Raw genomic sequence first — 23,335 nt, 5'->3', positions numbered from 1 at the left:
TCATCACTAGACACTGCATGTCCAAAATAAGATTGAATCATATCGTTGTCTCTCTATTGTGGTAATGTCCTCTGCGTCTTCCCTCTTCCGGCTCTTTGAGTTTTCTCCTCTGGAAGCAGCCAGCAGGGTGCGAGGAGACGTTCGCCTCTACGTGGGGAAGTCTGTAAAGTTGGCTTCAGTTCTTCACTCTCAGCTCAGAGAGCTTCAGAGCTTCCTGGTCTGGTTCAGTTTGACATTCGATACCTTCGTGCACATTTCACCTTCCTCTCATGTTTCAGCCAGAGTGATTTGGATGAGGTATGGGGTGAGAAGAGGGTCCGTCTTCAACCCCGGGAAAATAAAGCCGCTTGACAAGCAGACCAGACACAACTGCTTTGCCAAGTCTCACTCATCAAGAGTAAAAATCGCGCACTTAACTTTGAACTCACTCTCCCACACGACTCATGCTTAGTCTCATGCCAAGTTGTGCCTTTTTACTTGAACACCTTGACCGACTCTTCAATTTATTTCACAGTAAGAGATGTTGTTGTTGTTAACAACTGTCTCGGCTCCTTTGGCTAAAAATATCATGCTGACAAGTGCGAGTTAGAGGCTTACTTCTTATCAGCATTAAACTAATGCACCCGTCATTACAGTTACAGCCTATTTTGTCTTTTTTTTTTTTTTTTTTTTTACTGTATGCACAACATTTAGGTTTTTTTTTTTTTGTTTTTGTTTTTTTTCTCCATTTTGATATTTTTTTCAGAAAAAATGTGAACATAAAAAATGATTTCCTGAAAACTTGCCCCAGCAAAAAAATTGTAATACAGAAACAAATCATGAACACAAAGTCAATATCATGTTAAAGTTTCACTTCTAGAATGTATGGAAATATTAGACATTTTTCATAATGTCAACAATGGTTCAGATCTTCAGCTGATTGTGACACATGATTCTTCATAAACTTCCTTGTTACATCCATCCATCTATTATACTGCTTTATCTAGCTTTGTGGGTTGCGATGGGTGGAGGCAGTAGACAACCTGAACAGGTCACCAGCCCAGTCCAGACATTTACAGAAACATACCTCTCTGTATATATTTTAGATTCAGCACTTATTCTCATACGATTTTGGGTAATGTCTAAAATATGATCTATATTACTGATAACAAAGCCCTGTGACTTTTACATTTAGAAAAATGGGTTTAGTAGTTTGTTTACTAAAATATGCTTCAAATTATAGCCTTTCCCCAATTAGGAAACTATGAAAGAGATAAAAGAACCAAAACATCTAAAACTAGGACGGGCACTCAGTAGAGCACATACCTTCACCAACGCCACATCTGTCACCATGGAAACCAATGGATTACAAGGCTATTTGATTCACCACACCACTCCTTCCATTATTTGCCATGGTTGTTTGAATGAATTCATGTTATCACTGTTTAACACAGATGTACGCACATTTTACAATTTCCATGTGACCCCCGCCTGATATTCGACCCCCCCAACCACTAACCAGGGTAATGAACCGGACATTTTGGCGTTGGTTTGACATCAATGGGATTGAAACTGATGATGTTATGACGAAAATACATTTTTGACCTTTTTCTGACCTAGATCTTGACCTTTGACCCAATGGCTCCCAAAATTTAATGGAACCATTAAATTCCATATCATCCCTGAAAATTGCAATTTGGGTAAATAGTTCTTGCGAAAAGTTGGTAAAATACATCCATACAAACATACAAACCAAAAAATAAATGAATACACGCAGACAAAAACATAACCTTCACCCCAACTCTTGTTGGCAAAGGTAACAACTGAAACTGTCGACACAATAACATTTTAGAATTTTAAATTGACTTGGCTTCAGGCAAATCTATCTGGTGGAAAGTCTGCAAAAAATGGCTGTTTTGGTCACAGAGCCCTCTGGACTCATCCATATCATATTAACTACTTTAAAAGAGAAACAATGCACAAGTATTTGCACAAATCAGCAACTCAGTTTGCAGCTCCTCCACATTTTTATAAACCTCTTAGTTTGATCAGCTACTCACTGGGCTCTCACAAGATAACTTTCACTTCTCTCACTGCGACCCGGATGTCAGGGGTGGTTTCCATTTTAACTCTCTTTATCAGCTCTTCTACTGCATTTATGTGACTGCGCTCTTGTACCTTGTTGATTTCATCCATCTCAACAAGACCTCCACTCTCCGGCTGAACAACAAAAGCAAAACAGGAGCAGCCTGATGGTCCTTATACACGTAAACAAAGTTGAATTAGAAAGAAAACAGGACTCTAAATGACCTCCGCTGTATGATCACTGTGTTTTTAGGTACAGTATGCGGGTGTTATCTCAAACTTTGTGTGCACAGCTGCATCTGTAGAATATGGCTTGTCGTTGTAAACCCGTTAAATGATCTTGAGTCAGACAGTATTTTCTTACCAAACATCTCAGAGCATTTATTAGCTTCATGCACATTTAGAGCAGATCCATTTTTAGGAAGAAGCACATCAAATCCCTGAAATCCGGATGAGCCTTGTTTGTACTGTTGATACAGTTTGAACTGAGGGGGAGGCTGCAGCCACGGAGAGGTGGATGTAATCAACAGGTTTTTAGAGGAAGTGGTGAAGCACAGTGCAGACCACCAGGAACAATGCTCCTGAAGAAGCCGAAGGGGGCTTTTTATTGGGGTTTTAACTGATTCAAGAATCATCGAAGGTTACCGTGTAAACTTCCTCAAGTACTGCCAACAGGTTCACTTATTATCAAGACATCAAAAGCAGAATGATTCTCTGTCATGTTGATTGTTATTTTAAAAAAACACTTTGTGAGAGAGTCGAGCTGTGTCATCATCACAATCAGGTGTATTGAATGTAATGTTGGAGAAAGAATAATCGGCCATTACATCTGCTCTATAATCTTGAGAAGAAGGAAGACAAACTATTCAATGTTTCAATAACTCTGCTGAGTTAAAAGTGTTTGACGAGGCTGCACGAGGGCGAGTACAGTAGTAGGGCTTTGTTTGAGGTGTTTGCATGTTTTCCTTTCACGGTTTCTAAATATGCATTTCAGGTTAACTAATAACTACAAATTGCCCGTAGGTGTGATTGTGTGTAGAGTACGGTTCTGTAAAGATGCCAAAAGTAGCTCTATACTTGAATGATCATTCATTATTATCAGCTCATTATTATGAAGTTAATAACAGCTAGGGAAGCTTTAGTGAACTTAATATCCTGCACTGTGGATGGGAACCAAAGCTGTGATCTGGACCGTTATTATTTCACTAAATCTGTGTTTACTGAAGGTGATGTGCGAGATGAAAGATGTTTTACCATAAGTAACATCGGCATTAGTCCTGTAACCACATTACCTGAAATGCATTAGCAGCCTTAAATAAATGTCAACTTATATTGCAACTCGATTCTTTTTTTTGAGAATTAAACCAAATGAAGCTATTAGCTAATGTGTCACAGTAACAACACAATATTACAGCAATTTAAAAATGATTAAGAGAGACTAAAGTTACTTTCCAGAAGAAAAGGTCTCTATAATAAATGATTAATTTATGGATGGAGACTGAATCAATGCAAATCCTACTTTAGTCACTCTAAAGGGCCGTGGCACTGGAGTATAAGTATGTTTTGGTCTATGTATGTTTTCCAACACTATGTGTGCATTGAACATTGAGTTTTCTCACTGAAAATATTCATTTGACCCTGAAAAATCTGTCGAACTACTGCAGCTGTTGTGCTTCCCATTTGTTCTGCAGACTCAGTTTAAAGGTACATTTACACATAACGAGAATGGCACGAATCTCAATTCCTGACCGCGGATCTTTATCTTCAATTGAATGATATAATTCAGGGCAGAGGCGACAGTCGGAACCTGTTATCATGCGTTACAAGTAAAAGCACTAAACGGTGGCGTGTCACTTTGAGTCATTAGGCACGGTCACCAACATTGTTTCTCACGGTGTTGTGCGCTAATGCCCACGGCTCCACGCTGCTGTGCTCCGTCACTTTCTCTCAACAATCTGTCCTGAATGTGGCGAATCGGGAGGATTTGATTTACACAGTGGTGGATTTTGCTATGAGTGATGTGGGCAGCCACTCAGGGCGCAATCTATGAAGGCGCACATTGCACACGAGACGAAAAGAGGATCACCCGTCTCGGATGCGTCTCGTGGGGGTGCGGGTGTTCGCCCAGGGTGTAAAACGAGCCAGGTCCGCTACTGGGTATTTATATGGCCCCACACACACCCCAGTCATTCTACCATCAGCTGCTGAACAGTTCACACGCTCCAAATTGCTCTACATCCAGAGAAATGCCATAGAGTTGTGCAGAGAGGAGGATGCAGCAGGGGAGCGAATGCAGTCACGCTGTATAACGCGTCAACACCCATCACAACTAATCGAAATGCTCAGTTGCAAACTTCACGCACCTTATTCAGATGCGTTACGTCACATGAAGAATGTCAGAAATGTGCCGGGAATGACGGGAAAATGATGTTCGGAACTCATCGTGCCTAGATGGAAACACACCTTAAGGCTGATATAAACCGGAGCGACTCCACAGACCTTTGTGGAAGACGTGAAGGTGAATCATGAGGGTTGCACTCATTTTGGTGCTGCTGTGTCAGAATGGTGCTCAGGGAGAGGCTGGGGCGCTCGCAGTCCGTGGACTGACCCCTAACGAGACGACTCCTTATCTCTGGGAAGAGGTGAAGGCCCTGAACGGCGTGGTGGTGGAGCTCAGGGGCAGCTGGGAAACATGGAGACCAGTATGAAAGAGCAACATGAAGGTGGAGGACATGAAAGCTGAACTGACTGCCACCAAGACACAAGTGGAGAAAGAAACTTCAGGTACCTAAGCATCCTTGGAAATTCCACATGAAGCTGTTTGATATTGACAAAACTATTTCAGTATTTTAAAAAAAAGAAATACATTGAGCAATCGACACAGAAATAATCTTCTCTTTTGTCTCAATTTACAGAAGTGAAGTCACTGCCACCTCGGTTCACTGGAAAAACAGAGTGCAGGTGATGATTTCACAAGTTACTTCAATAAACTAGTCACACAACACACGTAAGACCAATTCCTACAGTGAATGCATGAATTCTCAACATCCTGCTACATAAAAGTAGTAAATAATTCCTTAAGCGTTTACTTGAGGGGCCTTACCCAGCCACTGATGTGTTGGATAAAGCGAGTGCTGGTGAAGCGGAAATAAACATTGACGTTCAGCTGAACTGCTTCTTGAAATCAGAAAAGGAAAACACTGTAAATCAGGCAGCAGAGAGGTGAAGATATCATCTCCACAATGAAGACTTTTGAATTAACATTGTTGCGTACATTTAGCATCTTCTCCAAGTAATTTGTGGTCATTCCGGCGGACTGTAAATAATGTGATTTACTGTCACTGTGTGAAACGCAGGCTTGCAGAACAGAGCCAGCTTCTTGATTTCAACACCAGGATTAGTCAGTTGGAGAAACAAACCACCAGTAAGTTTTTGAATCCGTTTAATCTTCTCACATCCACATATTTACATATTCTGAACGCTCAGTTTACTGACATGATCACTTGCGTTTTACCAGACAAACCGAATGTGGGCTTCTATGCCGCTCTGAGTAACGCAGGACGTATTGGACCGTACAACGTCGATGTCACTCTGAAGTACAACAAAGTCTTCACCAACGTTAGCAGAGCTTACAACCCATCTACAGGTAAAATACTGCAAAGCATAAAACGATGTAATCAGTTATAAGGAACTACATTCTCCTCCTGCAGTGCAGGTTTCTTGACAGTAGCAGTCAGAAGTGTCTACTACTTCCAGCTCACTGTCTGGTGCCTCCCTGGGCTCCATGGGTGTATAAGTGCTGAAGAACAACTACATCATCATGTGTAACGGTGAGTGGAAGGAGGTGTCAGGGCCGTAGTATTTCACCAACTCTGTGGTCCTGGAACTCAACGCTGGAGACGAAATAAGCTGAATCCTCCTTCACACAGCTCAGTCGATGACGATGCCAACAGCCACTCCACCTTCAGTGGCTCCTTTCTCTTCACATTGTAAGGGAAGCAAACAGGCTGCTGTGTGACTCTTTGTCGCACTCCATGCTGTTATCGGCTGTACTGTCGACCTTTTTTGAAATGCTGGCATTCATTTATGAAGCAGCATCGGGGGGGGAAAAACAACAGGGATCAATGATGTGATCGCATAAAAGCAAAAAATAAAAGTCTGTTCCTGCTTCTTCTGAAGCTTTTGAATCATCTCTGTCTTCACAGCGTTGGCTTTCATACTGGGAATCTACAATCCTATAAATACCACAAAGAAGGGTTTGTAATTGTTATATCTTAATGCTAACTAGGGTTGAAGAGGGGTGGACATTTTCCAGAAAATTCCATGGAAGTTTCCCGTAAATTTCCTTGGGAAGTTCAGCTAGGCAAATCTTGGAAATATTCCATATAATAATTGTTTTGTTGCTGCATCTATGCAGAACCGTCGCATCGCGATGCAGTGTAGAAACAATAAAATTCAACACCCTTAAGGTTGTGATATTTTTACTTTGAAAATTAGTACTAAATCAAATGTGTTCAATATATCCCCACAAAATATCATCAAAACTTACTTCACTTTGTGTAGCTTCTTCTGCTCTGGGCTCAAAATTGTGATCCAGGATTGTAGAAATTCACCTGCCCAATGTGCACGTGAGGGAGCAATGCACAGTGCATGTAGGGGGCGTGGTCTCAACAGCCCCGCAGGAAGCTGTGTGCCATGTGCAAGTGATTGAGGAATGGCATATTCAACTGGACTTCCATGAAACCTGGTTTGTTTTAGTCTGGATTATGCTAAATTATGCGAGATTTATTCACATTCATTCTCATAAATTCTCGCTTATTTCTATGGAAAGCGTCCAGCTTCAAAAATACCGAGGATTTTGCAACCCTGAGCCAAACAAAATGTAAATTTTGAAAGTCAGTTACTTTTTATAGCTATATTAGATATGACATCTATAATAAATATGGAAAAAATATAAATATCAGTCCGTTTCACTGATGCTGACAAATTATGACTCTGTGTGTGTGTGTGTGTGTGTGTGTGTGTGTGTGTGTGTGTGTGTGTGTGTGTGTGTGTGTGTGTGTGTGTGTTGTTTGCACTGTTGCTTCACAGTAGGCAGTTGAAGTTTGCATATTTTTCCCTGAAAACAGTTAACTTAAAAATCAATGATGACGACTTGCTCATTCCAACCATGAAGTCACTTACACATGAAACTTTGACAACGTGGCTCAAACATCTATTCTAGAACAAACAAACCAGCATGAAGAAAAATGACTCCACAGGCACGAATCAGTCGGGGGAGGGACTAATGCACATTTCAAAGTAGCACAGGGCTGCAAACACAAAGCAATGAAAAATGAAGAGACCCTGGACCAAAAACCTTGAGAGGAAACAGGAAGTCATAAAACATGAGGAACACTTGAACAGAACAGACTGAACCGAGGAGAAATATTCAGAGAAATAAAAGAAACTCAGAATTTAGAAATGACCTCTCCTGCCTTTTGAAAATCTGGTCGAACCTTCGTCTCTTTATGCGAGAGGATGAAGGTTCCATGATTTACAAAAGTATTGATTCAGGGGACGACTGCACACTTTCCTGCTCCTTCTCCCTCTTAAAAGATTTCTAAAACAAAGCAGATGGCAGCATCCTGTTCTCTATGGAGAACAGAAGGATTCAGAAAGACGACTCAGGATTAATTTATATAAAAGCCTTTTATCACAAATATATTATGAGTTATCATTCATATGGAAAAGTCTCATTTTCAGATGTATGTGAGTGATGATGCCACCTGGCTAATTTCAATGTCTGGGAACAGAAGTGATGAAGAAAACAGAAAAACATACATGGACAGGAAATATTTTTGTTTTTTCAATCCTGCTTAACTTTGAATATTAACAAAATAAAGTTATTCTGCAGCAATTTCTGTTTTATGACTGAAAAGTTTGAATGTTATGGAAAATTAACTTGGCTATGACTTGTCATGTTAAAAATGTTACTTCATCTTCCGTCAGTTCTGGCCTGATGGCAGAGCATTCATTACTTTCATGCACTTTACATCATATTTTGTTGGATTTTAAACCAAATATCTTATTTAAGCCACCCATTAAGATCTGTGAGCTCAGGTTAGACAACATCCAAATCATTTTGAAAATACTTGAATTTAAACCTGCGTGGTAGTACTTCTTTCTGGGTTCATCAAAGGATCATGGGATGTGAATATTGAGAGTCTTGTTCAGAGTGCCACGGTGGGGATTTGAACCAGCAACTCCCCGGTGAGTCCCTCCCCTCAGGGCTCTGCAACCTTTATGACCAACGGAGCCATTTTTAGGCTCTGGAGCCACAAAACACATTGAATCTTTAAAACGAAGCTGACACCGTCTATAATGTTCAAATATACAGTACTTTTGAAACACGTACAAAAACTGTATCTTATGTTACATTTATGAAGTTTCAATTACAAATTAGGATGGTAAACATTCCATTACATTTCTCAGCTGTTGATGTACCAGCAGTTTCCTCCTTCAGCAATTTTCAGACAATTTTGAAATTTTATAATAGAAAAGTTTTATCAATCCCAGAAGGAATTTCCTTGAAGCATTGCTCCAGAATAAATAGACAAGACAAAGATAAAAATTTAAAAAGTTATTTTAAATATTCATATGTACAAGGCGGTGAGAAAAGCACAGAAAGGATGAAGTTAGGGAGGAAAGACAATGTAACCATTTTTTTTATTTTTTCTAAGCTTATTTTGTTTTTTCCATTTTAAAGATTCCCCCCCCCCCCCCATTTTAATTATTGGGCCTTTTTTTAAGCATTTTTATCCAAGAGATTAAAGTCATTTTGAAAATGACTGGTATGTTAATAACATAAGAAAAACATGAAATGTTTGTTTAATTTAGCGCAGCTCCGGGGAGCCCGAGGTCGCAGACCCCTGCTGCGGGTAATACATGAACTAAATCACGTCAGCCAGTTTAGTGTCACTCAGACTTCAGGGTTTGACTTTATCGAGAAGGTTTCAGTGTAAATATTTACTCAGTTCATGTTATTCTATATAAATCCACTTCATTTAAACAAACAAAATATATTTTACATATCGAGGCCAGATCTGAAAACAAATCTTTACTTTGTATATGTGCCGATATCTACAAAGAATTGGCTTCCTGGAAGTATTCTACATAAAGCACATGAAAACGCAAACTGTTAAAGCTGGTGTAATACTTTTAAAAGGTTCCACATGCTGCTGCGCTTTCAGCTGAGGGCATGCAGTGTTTTGTTAACACACACATGTGCACAGAAATCCACTTACACGCATGTTACGGCCTTTCACAGTGACTGAGGGATATCTGATTTATTTAAGTCCCTTGCCTTTGCTGCACTCTGTACTTCACTTTGAAATGTTAAATATAAAATGTGTCTTCTGTCTGGAATCTGTGATTGTTGAGCTTTGCTGTTAATTTACTGAAGGGGGAAAAAGCAATTCATCTTCAGAACATGGCTCTCCTCTGAACCTCATCGTGTAACCTCAAGCACGTAGGGCCTGTGGGCCAAAACCGTCCCGCAAGAGTATCATTAAAATTGGCTTAATGTTGAGATTGTAGTAAATTTCAGTACTAATTGAGGAACATTTTGCAAAACTAGGCTTTTACAAAACCGAGCAAAACTTTAAATTTAAAGGTTATTATGGCACTATTTCATTGGTCCAGCATACTCCAGATGAACTCGGGCTGTTTGTGTCTCCTGAACTAAAATTAGTTCGACATCCCTTTTAAAGCCCATGTTATCATGTCATTAAAGAATAAAGGGCCAATGTACATCCGCATGTCACTTAATGACAAAATGCAAGCAGCTCGACTTTACAAATCCGGTATATTCATTTACTGCACTGCTTTTGCTTTTTCCGAGGCGCTGAAGCTCGTACCAGCTGGATGCAGGCGAAGGCTAAACAACAGTGACACACGGTCATATTTGTGTGAAAAGGAGAAAATGTCCACCTCTACTCATGTTTTAGTCCCTAAACTGCATGGCAATGAGATGAGAAATGTTCATTTCTCTTGAGACTGACAATTAATTGAGGGATTATTTACCAATTATAAAGAAAAAGAAAGATTAAACGTTTCTTCTAATTATTTGTGCTTTTTTTTTTTTTTAAATATATCCTCTTGGTTTCAGAATGTCAAACTATATATTGACAGATTAAATTGGAACCCCTCTCCACATTGTGTACCTGACCTCAGGACTCGGCCCACTGCCCAAGCTGTAACAAGGCTTCCGTCACTGAAACCACAATAATGCACGAGTGAAAAGACCCACACACTGTCGTATCGTCACTTTTGTATTGAAATGATATACACATGATAACATGAGGTTACAAAGTCGTTGCCGAAGGCATGCTGTGGAATTGTAACATTTTAGTCTCTTCAAAGTAAACACAACCTCCTTCTGCTTTCAGATGAGTCTTTTTTTAAACACTGCAATTGAATTTGGCAGGAAAGTCCCATCGCAGCATGAAGAAACAAACTCTAAATTACATAATCAGTTTCCTCCCACAGTCGCAGACCTCTGGATGGTGATGTTAGTTGTTGTTTTTTTAAGCACAAATAAATAAGGTTAAATGAGCAAAGTGAAGTAGATAGGAGCTTTTCACTAAGGTTAGTGTTACTGAATGATGAGCTATTATTTCTATGTGTTCATGATTTAACCAGTCCCACAGGCTGAGTTTCTGTCAGTGTGTCTGACAACCTGCTGCTCCCTCCCTTTTTTCCTTAATGAATCACTATTAGACCCATCAAAGATGAAATAACCGATGGCTAACACCTCATGGGAAAACTAAAAAGAACTACCGGCAGTGATTGTCACCGACACAAACCCTGAGAAGTGCTCTGATCTGAAAGGAAAGCCATCAGTCTGCTATTTCGTCTGTTAATTAGGGGAACACATCAACCCCAAAGTTAAAATTATTCTAAGGCACGTGAGCATGATGATGCCAAATAAAACCTCAAGATATATGAAAAACAAAGAACAACGTTAGAGGCACATCAGCAGTATAAGTATAAAAACTTGAAATGGCAGAGCACAAGCTTGTAGCTGTGTACTGAACGTCAACCGTGATTCAACCGGCACTAGTGAGAAAGTGTGTGTTGTGATCAGTAAAGGCAGTCTACAGATAAAAGGACCAAAAGCAAAGAGCAAATACTGACTTTAACATCGCCAAGTGTCTGGTATCGTCCCTGCGCACACGGACGGCTCACAACTATCAGCAAATATTCTCATGGATCCCGACACACTCCTATTGTTCACCTCAAAGTTCACAACAGTTTAGTGCTCGGAGCTGCTTTCAACAGCAGCTCAGCTCATCTCAAATTCAGCCTGCTGGGGGTTTTATTTCATGCACTTGGTGAGAGACCCTGGCGCCACTTTGAAACAGGGAGACCGAGACGTCCATATTTACAAAATTCACCCCAAAAGAAGAAAAAGAAAAAAAAATTTAAATACACCTGATGCAGGAACGTTATCTGAAGCTGGTTTCTGAGCTTCCCTGTTCCAAAGAGTTTTAAGGCATTGGAGTCATCGTTAAGGCAGGCGTATTTCTGAACATCCCTTAAAAATCACACAAAAAACATCATCAAATAATAATAATAATAATAATTTTTTAAAAAAACCTCATTCATCCATCTTCAACACAACATCCTGAAGTAGTGTTGCATGTCCTGTATGTCGCACATTCCTGTGTTCTGTACACGTCAAAGAAATGTCAAAGGTGCTGCAGTGTAGCAGGTGGTACAACCTAGCGTGATAGTGTCTGTTGCGGAGCGCACACACTCGTTGTGTGTGTGTTCACGTCGGCCTGCCTGGGGTTACGTTTTAGCGGGGAAAGCACCGAGTCACAGTAGCGGGAGGCGTCTCCTTCCTCGTCGTGCGGGAACGTAGTTTACACTTCTTCAAAGAAGGTCATCTGAGACATGTAGGCGGAGTTTCGCTGCAAGACAAGTCGTGAGCGGTTTGTGAAACACAGGAAACCAAGAAAGTACCGTAAAAACCAAATGTAGCAGGAAGCAGAAATCAATGTTTTCACATGTTTCAGAGTTTCAGCACAAATAATTATCTGCAGCAATTTGGAGAATCAAGAGGTTTACAGTGTGAAAGTAGCTGGAACGTGTACTTCATAATGTACTCTGCACATTAAGGAGCCATTGTTGTTCTTGTCCATCTACTGAGCATGTGGAGAACAACTCTTTTCTACGGCCGTGGTACACATGCGCGGTAGCAGAATTTCCTCCGTCTACACAAAGGCGGAATCGGAGCATTTTCAAAAAGTTGAGTTTTCAGTGACTCCGAGCGCTGATCATGTAAACGGACAATCAAAATGCAACAAAATAGGGCCCAAGATCTAAAAAACGACTTTATATCACATATTTTGCTGGCTAAAGCTCCCCGAGTGATTCGAATAATAATGATAACAATAAACACTCAAAACTGCCCATAATGTTATATGAGAAAGAGAAGAAATGCACTTAATCCTGATGGAGTCGCAGTTGTAATGTCGAGCACACGCACACAAACAGGTAACTGGAAAAACATGAACTCTGTACAGGAGGTATCAGAGGGATCCATTCTGAATAATACCTCTCAAAGCCTCCATGATGTCGTGGTGAACAGCAGGGGCACCTTGAGCAACAGATTCATGCCAAACTCCACTACAGAGTCACAGGGGATCCTGCCTTCCTGTGGCCATCAAACTCCACAACTTTTTCTCCCTGGAATTAATAAACCAGGAGCCAGAAGACGTGTCGATCGTACGTACATTGCTGTGAGGTATGTAGACGGGCTCCTGGATGTATCCCCGGGCCTCGCTCTGGAGGCTGTACAGGCTGGCCTGCTGCTGCTGCTCCTCCAGCTTGAGGGACTCGATCTCCGTCTTCAGCTCTTTGAGCTGGTCCTGCAGGTGTTTGCTCTTCTCCATGTATTCCAGCCTGCAGTAATGCACAACCAGGGTGGCGTTAGCACTCGGGGCCAAAGCCGTCTCTCTAAAGCGTCGCGGCAGGAGGCGTTCAACTTCAGCTCACCGCTCTCTCTCGATTTCCATAGACAGCCTTTTCATGTCGGAGTCCTTGAAGTCGAGGCGGGAGGGTTCATAGCCAAAGTCGGCGGCTTCAGGAGGAGCAGGGGGAGGAGAGTAGGCTGCTATGAGCTGCAAGACAAGTAAACTGCTGTCAGCAAAGTGCACACATAGATGAAGATGAAGCATTATGCACTGCGCCTGTCTGGTTTAAGTTCATCTAATGCAAAGGATCAGCACAGACGACGTCTTCTCTCATTCTTGTGTTAACTGCTCGACAAAGTTTTTCCGTGTCTGATGTTGGGACAAAAACATCAGGAAAATTCCATTCTTGTTCATCATCAAGTCTCATAAAACCACAGAAGAATAAACCTCCGCGTCTTCTCTGGCCGTTTAATTCAATCAGGGATAAGAAATCAGTAACTTTGAGCAATAAATGAGCCAAAGAATTCAGACTCTGACCCAATAAATCACTTTCAAAGCACAGCAGTAATCAATTGTCCCAGTTATTAAAACTGCACTGTAATCAACTGAATTGATATGTCAGTCATAATGAAGTTGAACGTAACAACTACGACATCATTCATTAGGGATTAAAAACTTGACTGTCTTTACAGGGTAGGTGGTCTTTGTGATCTCCAGCAGCTTCTGCTTGGCTCTCCGCTCGGCGTCCTTTGCTTCCGTCAGGTCCTGTTTCAGGTGGTCTGCTTCCTTCAACCTGAGAACAGGTCACCATGACAACAGTCTTATTTAAATGCTCCCGTTTTACAAAAGTTGCACAAACAGTGTAGACGTAGCAAGTTTTTACACTGGATGCCCTTCTACTACACTGAAAGTCAAGACTTAACTCTGAGCACCAGCATGGGGAACCAGATGGGTGAGTTAATTTATTGTTTTTTTGTTAAATACGATTTTAGGATCAAAGATCGAAGCAAAGTACTGGGCTTGTGGGACCTCACACAGCTGCCCAGTTCTAAACTATATCAGTTACATTTAGTTTACTCCAGCTGCACCCTAATCAAATTGGAATTAGAATAACTGAAGCAAACGAGTTGCACCTGAGCACAATTTAGATTTGAAATCTGTTGAGAAAGAAGAGCTTTCAGGTGTAGAGTTGTGCTGCAGCAGCTTCCAACAGAGACGCGATGATAAAAACAGATGATAGCTCTGATAAAATCCCTGCTTTGTTATCATGTGAAGCTTTGAGGAGAGCAATGACTGAATTCAGCGAATGATGTTTTCAGACCTGCGCTCCGACTGCTCCACCAGCTTCACGGCCAGCTGCTCGGCCTCCCTCATCTTCTGCTCCATGAGCCTTTTCTCCTCCTTGGTCTTCATGGCGGTGACCTCCAACCTCTGCCTATCCTGCTCGGCCTCCGCAGCCTTGTGGGCCAACAGCTTGGCCTCCTCCTCAGCGATCTGGGCCTTCTCCGCCAGCAGGTCTGCAGTCTCCTCAGACCGAATCTGGACAATGGAATCAATCATTTAAAAAAAAATATATAGAAAATTGTGCTAAAGAAAATCCTTCAGGCCAAGCAGGAAGTTCTCACCAACGCCTCGTTGGCCAGCCGCGCCTCATCCTGCAGCTGGAAGAGTCGTCGCTCCATCTCCTCTTTCGCTCGTTCAGCTTCCTCTCTCATCTGTTTTTCTCGTGCCAGGATTTGTCGTTCCATCTAAACACAAGAAACCCTTTCATCGTCAGGGAAATCAACCATGATGACCACAACCGACCGCTGACAGAGGTCCAACCTTCTTGCGGGCTTTCTCCTCTTTGGCTTGAGCCTTCATCTGCTGCACCTCGATAGAGTCCACCTTCCTCCTCCTCATGAATAGATCATGGTTCCCAATGCACAACTGCAGGATCTACAGAGCCGGGCCACACGCAGTAAGTCCAAACATGCTGCTTGATAACAGATGATTGTTTACATGGACAAAGATGAAAACCAACCAGCTTGTTGACACGCAGCTGAGACGAGTAGAACTTGAAAACATCCTTTTTCTTGTCCAGAGGTTTGATTGTGAACTGCAAAAAAGTAAATGAAAACATGGAAGACTTTTTTTTTTTCTTTTTTGCAAATGGAAGACTTTTAATGAATTTCAATTCACTGCTTTAAGGGTTTTTCACGTTTTTTTTTAAACAATGAAAGCAGTTTGCATTTTAATAAAGAAAAATCAACTTTTGTCTTTGTCCTTGGAAAGATGCACAGAACACAAAAGTGCGGCAACATCAAAAATATCACAGCATTTCACCAAGATGTGAAACGCAAATATTTTATAGGTTTGAATATAAGACAGCCCTGAGTAGAAGAAAACACTTTTTTTTTTCCAAACGTTGCTCGATTGGATACTGTTTCAGATACAATCTACGGAGTCCAGCGTCCCCAGATCTCCTGCCTCGCTGGTTTCTCTCAGCTATCGTCGCTCTCATGAAAACTTTTCATCTGCTCCTCCCACAGTGCATCAGCCAGGCTGCTTTTTGAACGGGAGCTGGAAATCTGACCCCGGATGAAACACGACCAGACACTTTCAGACCTATCTCCAGGGGGAAAAAAAGCCTCTCTCATAAACTACTACAAAATATTTGATTGGTAATTTTTCAATTTAGAAAAAGTCCAAATTTTAGGATCAAACACTTTTTTTGTGGAGATCCATGTAGATCCTTGCAAATTTCAGCAGTCGATGAAATGCGTGTCATGAAAACTTTCAAAATGCACTAAAATCAGTTCAAGCAGCAGAAAGTGATGGAAAAGAAGGAAACGGATGTTTACTGTCATTTGTATTGCAACTATAGAAAAATATAAGTGATATATTACAGCTACTTGTCTATTCCTACCTCTTTTTCACTGTAAGAGATATTGCGGATGCCGCTCCAGGGGAAGGACTTGTTGGGGTTGAGTTTGCTGTTGGGGCTGTAGATGTGAAGACCCTGGGCATCCACTCCAAGTAGCAGTTCTGTGTCCCTTTTATTTTGCTGGTGATGTGAAATAGAACACACAACAATGTATTAAGTCCTAATTACACACATTTCAGCATGTCAAATAGGTCTGATTACAATTCTGATTGAAATAAACACAAAATGGGACGGTGAATCATTCGGGGAATTATCTATGATGTGTTGAGGAGCACTGAGGTTTCTGAGATAAAGAGTTTGGCTCGACAGTAATGTGAAGCAGACAATTCCACTCACGGTAATGGAAAAGTAGCTGACACCGTACATCTCAAGGTCTTGTGCGATCTTTAGGTATTCCATCTCAGCTTCATCCCTGCACAAAACCAGGGGGGAAATTTAGCAACAAGGGGGCATAAACCATGATCCATAAATCACATTTCAGAAACAAAGTGTTTATCTTCACTTGCATGATCCCAGCGGCCCTCCCGGGGGCTGTCTTACCTGGCGATGCCTCTGTGCTCAGCGTACCAGGCAGTGATCTTCTCCTCCCACATGTCAGCTGTCATTTGATACTGCATCAGGACCTGAGACAAAGACGCAAGATCAAAGACAGACATTATCCGCACTGACGCACAAATACTCACAAACACCAACAACTATGAAAAGAAACCTGTCATGAAAGGAAAACAATACAATTCTGAAATGCACACTACATTATATACTCACTCGTTTAGGCAACAGCTCGTCTTGTGCCAGGAAGCCCGGCTTGTGAAAGTTTGGATCATAGTCTCCATACTGTGGTTGAGATTGAGGGGGTGGAAAAGAACAAAAAAAAAAAAAAAAAAAAGTAATGTTGCACAGTTAAAAAGTAGTTTCCTGCCATCATAAACATCTGGGCTGCAAATAGGTTCTACATCTTCCTCTGAATCTGAAGCCTGCAGGAGTTATTTTAGGTTTGTTAATTTGATGCACACAATGAAATCATTTCTCCAAATGTTTCTTCTCAAAACATTTTGTTCCCGCATGAAGAAACCGTTGAACCTCGAAAGCAGGAAATGATTCGAGACAACACATAAAACGTGAATTTGAGTCTTTCGTGGCTTTCTTACCTTGGCTTGAACAGCATAAGATGCCAACAGAACGGAGGCTTCGGGGGAACAGAATATCTCTTCATCTAATATCTGTTTTTTTACCTAAAGAAACAAACAAGATGGCATAAGCAGGCTTTATTGTGGTGACAAGATTTGATTGGCACGCTCATAAAAGCAGTGGGGAAGGCCCTTGGCACAATAGATGACAGACAGCGACAGTAAGAAGACACAAAGACAGCCAGTAGTAAACACAAAAACAAGCCCAGTAAATAGAGTAAAGTACTGAATGAAGATATTCAGATTGTAGAGGACATGAGTCACTTTTCAGTCTTTAAGTTTGTTTGTCAAAAATGCAGAGGCCCAGAAAAAGGTTTCTCATGAAGCCTGTAAATGTCAATTACCTGTAAGAAGAAGAGGTGTTGAGTAATCTCTTGAACTAGTTCCTCTTCTACTTTTTCTGGGAAGAATTTTGCCAGAAAATGAAATGTGATGGGAGAGTCTTTAGGAACCTCCTGGTCCAAAACCTTGGTGGAAAAAATAAATAAATAAATTGGGCAGAGCAACGAAGAAGTCACCAATGATGAGAATATTACTCCCAACCCTGTCACTATCCATGTCTGTGGAGTGGAATACTAACAGAGCAGTTAGAAAAAATATCTAAACAGTTTATAAAAAGTTAAAATCAAAGAGGGTGACTTCTTTCCAGGCCACTAATGTCACTTTCTTTTATTTCATTTATAGTCCTCACCATTCAGCTGAGCTCCAAACTTACCCGTTTCTCTGGTTTCAGCCAGGCGTAGGTGTCTTTTACTATGTATCTCAGTCCAAAAAACCAGGTTTCCCTCAATCCAACAGTGCGACACACCAGGTCAAAGAGATCTTTACCTTTCCACTTTACCTGAATGAAACATAGAATAATAATAAAAAAGACTGATGATGCAAAAGGTTATTGTACTTTCTTATATCTGGTGTTCCATACCACTTATGAGATGGCAATTACATAATAATAATAATTCTAAGATTGTCAAAATTCTGGTGAGGCACATGTTGAATATGATTTATGCAGGTTATATGTATTTATAAACACCACACAATATAAAAAGGAGTTATCGCCACGGAGAAAAAACATTATGTCCTGTTGACAACATTGCTTTTAAATGTCATCACAAGACATGTCAACATCTATGCAGCTGATGATTTAATATAGATGTGACCTTCTAATTAGGATGAGTGCCATTTTTGAAGCGGGATTTCTGTTATATTGCAGTTTTTCTCAGTCAATTATTGCATCTTTGATGGTTTTGCACAAGGACACTATAAATGGCAGAGGGTCCCTAGAATCTGTGTGAGTCAGTTTATACAAATGAGAGGTTGACATATATGCTGCACACAGTATATAAGTATAGTCTGAAACACTTAATAAAAATCAGATATGAACAAAACCATTATTTAAAGTAGTCCATACCTCACAGCTGAACTCCATCTCAGCATCCATAGTAACAACTTTAACTTTAAAAGTCTTGGGCTGCTTCTTCTTTAACCCCAGGATGGACATTTTGAAGTTATTTCTACGAGAAACCTGTTAAAAAACAAAAACAAAAAAAACTTTTAAACACTTTGAGTACTGGGTCAGATGTGCTGCTCTTTATATTCAAGATTTAAATAAATGGGTTTTTTTTTAAGCAGTTACACCAATACAAAACATCGTACGTGTTATATAAAACATTGAAAGTCGATGAGGGAGATTACCAGAGAGTAAAACTTGTCCGGTCATCCGAGGCTGACAAGAGGTTTTGTGTTTGGGATGCTAAGCTAACTGTTTCTGCTCCTCAACAACTTTCCAACGAAGCCACGAAAACTTTCCCGAACAAACTGTGGAGGGAGGGAAACTTTTTAAGCACCTCCATGGTCCAACGTCACTTCCCAAACTGTTTGCAAATATTAAAAAACTCCTTGTAAATCAGTGCTAACGCGTAGTGTGTTGCTACGTGGTTTAGCCTGAACCTGATTTTTTTTTTTTGTTTTGACTCCGAGACGCTTCACAGCAGCAACACTGCGCACGCGCAAGAATTCAAGGCGCAAGGACGCATTCAAAGGCGTCGGAAAAAAGCAGCGTTCACGTACCGTCAGGAGCCGTGACCTTGGACGCGCCACACCCAGTCAACTGTATGAATTGTTGTGGGGATTACGATGCATAAAATACAAACAAGCACAGTTGATTTAAATGAAGAAACAACTAATCTTTGGGTCAAACTAAAACTACAACACTAAAATCCAGTTGGTGATATTTAATTCATTTAAAAAATGTTTTTAATGTAATAGTTTAATGTAATAGTTTAATGTAATAGTTTCATTTATTAGTTTATTTATAATTTGTTCTCGATATGTCAAAACCAATGTACGGAAAAACATACAAATACATTGAAAATTGATATACACTAATATGAATCCATCCATCTATCTATCCATCCATCCATCCATCCATCCATCCATCCATCCATCCATCCATCCATCCATCCATCCATCCATCCATCCATCCATCCATCCATCCATCCATCTATCTATCTATCTATCCAATGTAATTTGTGTTCACAATAGTTTTAATAGCTTAAAGAGTTTTTTTGCAGCATTAAGAAAGTAAACAACTACAGAAACTGGGCAGATATGAAAACATTTGAACATATATTCACATTAGGCATATTTCACAAATGGAAATGTTACAATAGAAAAGTTACAAAAATAACACTATGGTAAACAACACTGTATCTATTGTTTCGGCCAAAGTTGTACGATCAGATAGTTTGATGTCACAACGTTCTTTCATGTCAGAACTTTGATTATGGTTCACAGTTTGTAAAGCATGTTAAATGAAGGAACTTTACTAAATCAAGGGTTTTGTCATTTGTATTTAATCGCATTGGTGAGAGAAAAATGCTTGTTTAAATCTGAATAATAACATTTATTTGAAGGAAAGGCATTTGAAAACTTTCCCACAACAACATAGTGTTGGAATATAAGTTGTTTTTCTGTTAGTTTTTTGTTTTTAACCTTTATTTATGGAAAAACAAAAAATACAATTACAAACTCTTGGAGAGGAAAACCATCTCTTGGAATATAAATTGATGGTCCAGAGTTTAAGGACATGGAAAAGTCGAGGGTTCCTGAACGCACCCTCCCCTGACAGTCTGAACTGGGGGTAATAGAGTTAGTAGAATTCTCGCTGCACGCTGTTCTTTGCTTCCTGGTGAATTTCATGGATATAAATGAATGAATCGGATCAAAAATATCGGAATCGGATCAACTCAGGGGGGAGACATTTCTGCGGTAACTGACTGTCTGCTTCTGCACGTTTGCTTCACCAGCAGGACTCCAGAGCTACCTAACGTAGTTACGTTCAGTTTGATGTCTCGTTTACAACATTTCCACAGTCAACGTTTTAAATTGGCTTTATTGCAAAAGTTTAAGTCTGCATTAGATTGAAAGGTTGAAAAAAAATTACTTCGATAATTGATTAAGTGTCTTTATTTTCTCTCGACAAAAAGTTCCCACTTTTGCTGCTTTAATCTCCTCTTATGTAATAAATGGCTGATTTGCCTATTCCTCTAACTATTGGGGGCATTTAAGCCTTGCATACGTTAATTGTTTAATATTAATTTTTTATTGTAACACATTTGACTTTTTAACATTCTAATCCATTTATTGTATTCTATTCTGTGTGGAGTAACGCTGTAAAAGAATGTTCCTCTGGGGTTAATAGAGCATTTTCTATTCTGTTCTACTTGGCAGAATTGATATTGATGATATAAGACTAATCAAAACCAGTGTTACAAGGTATTTTACTACAACAGAAAGAAAACAGCAAAAATCAGGAATGGATGTTAAAACGAAAACAAAGAAGCAGTAAGCAAGGTTCAACTTCCAAACGAGTTGTGTAATGAGTTATGTATACACACAAGGATAAAAAATACTATACTATACTAAAAATTCAATACTAAATGCTAAATCAGTTTAAGAGAAGAGGTAATACTTTTTTATTTTACTCTAATTGGTCACATTTGATGTTGTTGTATTGTAAATGTTATTTCTTGACTTCTTTGTATGGTTTTGCACAGGTTTATATCATGTCTTCTGTCACGAGCACGTTTGAAAATGTGAAAGCTGTTGTATTATCAGCTCATAAAAATTCCACAGCAAGAGACAAGATCGGTTTTTACAACTCCTGGGCAAAGAACTATGAGCAGGTGAGACAAGTCCTTCATTAAATGTTTTTTTCTTATTTTTTTCTACAAATAATCAATTTCTGAAGACGTTGTGAGAACTAATGAGGCAATGCTTTTTATCCCCCCTCATATACTCTGGTATTTGCTCATGTGTGACCAATTATGCTGTTATTAAAGCTACTGTTTGAACTCTTTTGAATAGGACTTGGCTGTGTTGGATTACCGGGCGCCGACGCTGGCCACAAACACAATTTCGTCCCATTTCAGTGGTGCAACAGAGGCAGCTGTTGTCTTGGATGTGGCCTGTGGTACAGGACTTATGGCCAAACAGGTAAACATCGAGTTACCAGTCTACACTTAATCACTGTTTTAAAGTCATTACAATCAATGATTTTCTTCATCAGGATGTAATGTGTTCTTTTTGGTGCAAATATCACCCAATCACTGTCAGTATCAGTAATGCAGAAGCAAATGTTTCTGTTGCACAGATGAAGAAATATGGATTTGAACATTTTGTGGGTGTCGATGGAAGTAAAGCCATGTTGGAGATGGCCAGAGAAAGTGGGTTATATGAGGACTTGAAGCAGTGCATACTGGGAGATGAGCCATTTCCTGTTACATGGGGTAATTCAATCTATCAACATTATTAGTTCCTCGATCATCCCGATCCCATGGTCAATGAATGTTGAAACCTTTCCTTCTTCACCTCTTCTAGTCAGTTTGTTTGATGTGGTGGTGATCATTGGAGCTCTAAGTGACGGCCAGGTTCCTGTTGAAGTGGTCAGAGATCTCTGCAAGTCCACTAAGCCTGGTGAGTGTGTGTTCGTGTCAGTTCTGATGATGGACTTTTAATCCAGCAATTTCCTCATTGTGAGCTGAAAAACCACTCCTGCACTACCGCCTCTCTCCACTAGGTGGCTACATTTGCATGACGAGCAGAGGCAACAGAAGCAATCTGCAATACAAAGCCAGCCTGGAGGGTCTGCTGAAGCAGATGGAGGAAGAGGGGCTCTGGATGCGTGTGGAGGTCACTGAGGTGGAGGAGTGGGAGAGGGCCGTGTCAGAGGACGAGGATGGATACATACCTGGTGTTGTGTACCTCTATAAGAAACTATAGCCTGAACTCAATAAACATTTTCCTGCACATTTTGGTGCTTTGAGATGTTCACACTGTTCTATATATTATAATATTCATGTTAGATACAGAAGCACATTGCTCTTATAGAATACTTTCCATGCATTATTCTATAGATATGCAGTACATTTCTCCCTCCTGAATAAATACAACCTTGTAATATCTGTGGTTTTTGTCTGTATATTGTCTACTTGGTTAATGAATAGTATCACCATGCAACTCTCCTTGAATTCAAATCTATGTCTGTAAACCTATGAAAGCAGTAAAAGCAGTTTACCAGTCATAAGATCAAGAGTGACGAGTAAAAAATTGTGTATAGTATTTTGGGTTTTTTATTAAAGTTTTACAAACAATGTAGTGGAAATGTACATTAACTAGTCATTCATTCATCTTTATTTTTATTTTTTGATTTCCCAGTCCATCACAGGGCAAACAGAGAAACTCGCACACGCTGACATTTTAGAGTCACAGATTAGCCTAAATTAGGATTTCCTGGGCTGTGGAAGCAAACCAGACGAGACAGAAAAACTCCACACAGAAGGGGAGAACATGCATGGGTGTTCCCCCCCCCCCTGGTTAGAAGGCTTGGACAGAGAGTGAGGGGACTGAAGTTTGGCATGTTTGTTTCAATACTGATGGTTATTGTGTGTACTGATTATGTGGATTGTGTTTGAGTTGAGTTGGTGTTTATCAGTGTGCCACCTGTTTTCTAGTGCTGGGCTGCCATGTGGGTATGGAAGAGAGTGAAGCTAGTGTGCGTTCTTGTGTAATTGTAAGTATTTCTGAGTTACTTTGATTACATGTCAATGTGTTGTTTACAGAGTGCTCATCGTATGTTGGAAGTTGCTGCAGTATGTTTTGCTCCTGTGCTTGTGTGCTGAAAGCCATGTGAATACTAG

At 40.2% G+C, this 23,335-nt stretch overlaps 2 protein-coding genes across 2 annotated transcripts; one reads left to right on the top strand and one right to left on the bottom strand.

The window, feature by feature from the left end:
• Positions 1-10,364: 10,364 nt before the first annotated feature.
• Positions 10,365-19,127, bottom strand: nf2b (NF2, moesin-ezrin-radixin like (MERLIN) tumor suppressor b). Its single transcript, XM_080483720.1, has 17 exons — positions 18,831-19,127; positions 18,547-18,660; positions 17,854-17,979; positions 17,483-17,605; positions 17,100-17,183; positions 16,717-16,785; positions 16,492-16,574; positions 16,288-16,363; positions 15,934-16,071; positions 15,049-15,123; positions 14,850-14,963; positions 14,651-14,773; positions 14,347-14,564; positions 13,716-13,818; positions 13,108-13,232; positions 12,846-13,014; positions 10,365-12,020 (listed from the first exon to the last, which is right to left on the bottom strand). Exons 2-17 carry the CDS (start codon positions 18,634-18,636, stop codon positions 11,973-11,975), a joined length of 1,764 nt encoding a protein of 587 aa, XP_080339846.1. The 5' UTR covers positions 18,637-18,660; positions 18,831-19,127; the 3' UTR covers positions 10,365-11,972.
• Positions 19,128-20,253: 1,126 nt separating this feature from the next.
• Positions 20,254-22,804, top strand: LOC308122204 (methyltransferase-like protein 27). Its single transcript, XM_080483897.1, has 6 exons — positions 20,254-20,405; positions 21,194-21,322; positions 21,504-21,632; positions 21,790-21,925; positions 22,017-22,112; positions 22,216-22,804. Exons 1-6 carry the CDS (start codon positions 20,349-20,351, stop codon positions 22,416-22,418), a joined length of 750 nt encoding a protein of 249 aa, XP_080340023.1. The 5' UTR covers positions 20,254-20,348; the 3' UTR covers positions 22,419-22,804.
• The last annotated feature ends 531 nt before the right edge of the window (positions 22,805-23,335 follow it).

This window comes from Lipophrys pholis, assembly GCF_963383615.2.
Source record: "Lipophrys pholis genome assembly, chromosome: 16".
Taxonomy (NCBI): Eukaryota; Metazoa; Chordata; class Actinopteri; order Blenniiformes; family Blenniidae; genus Lipophrys; species Lipophrys pholis.
This window is presented reverse-complemented; position numbering and strand designations above follow the sequence as displayed.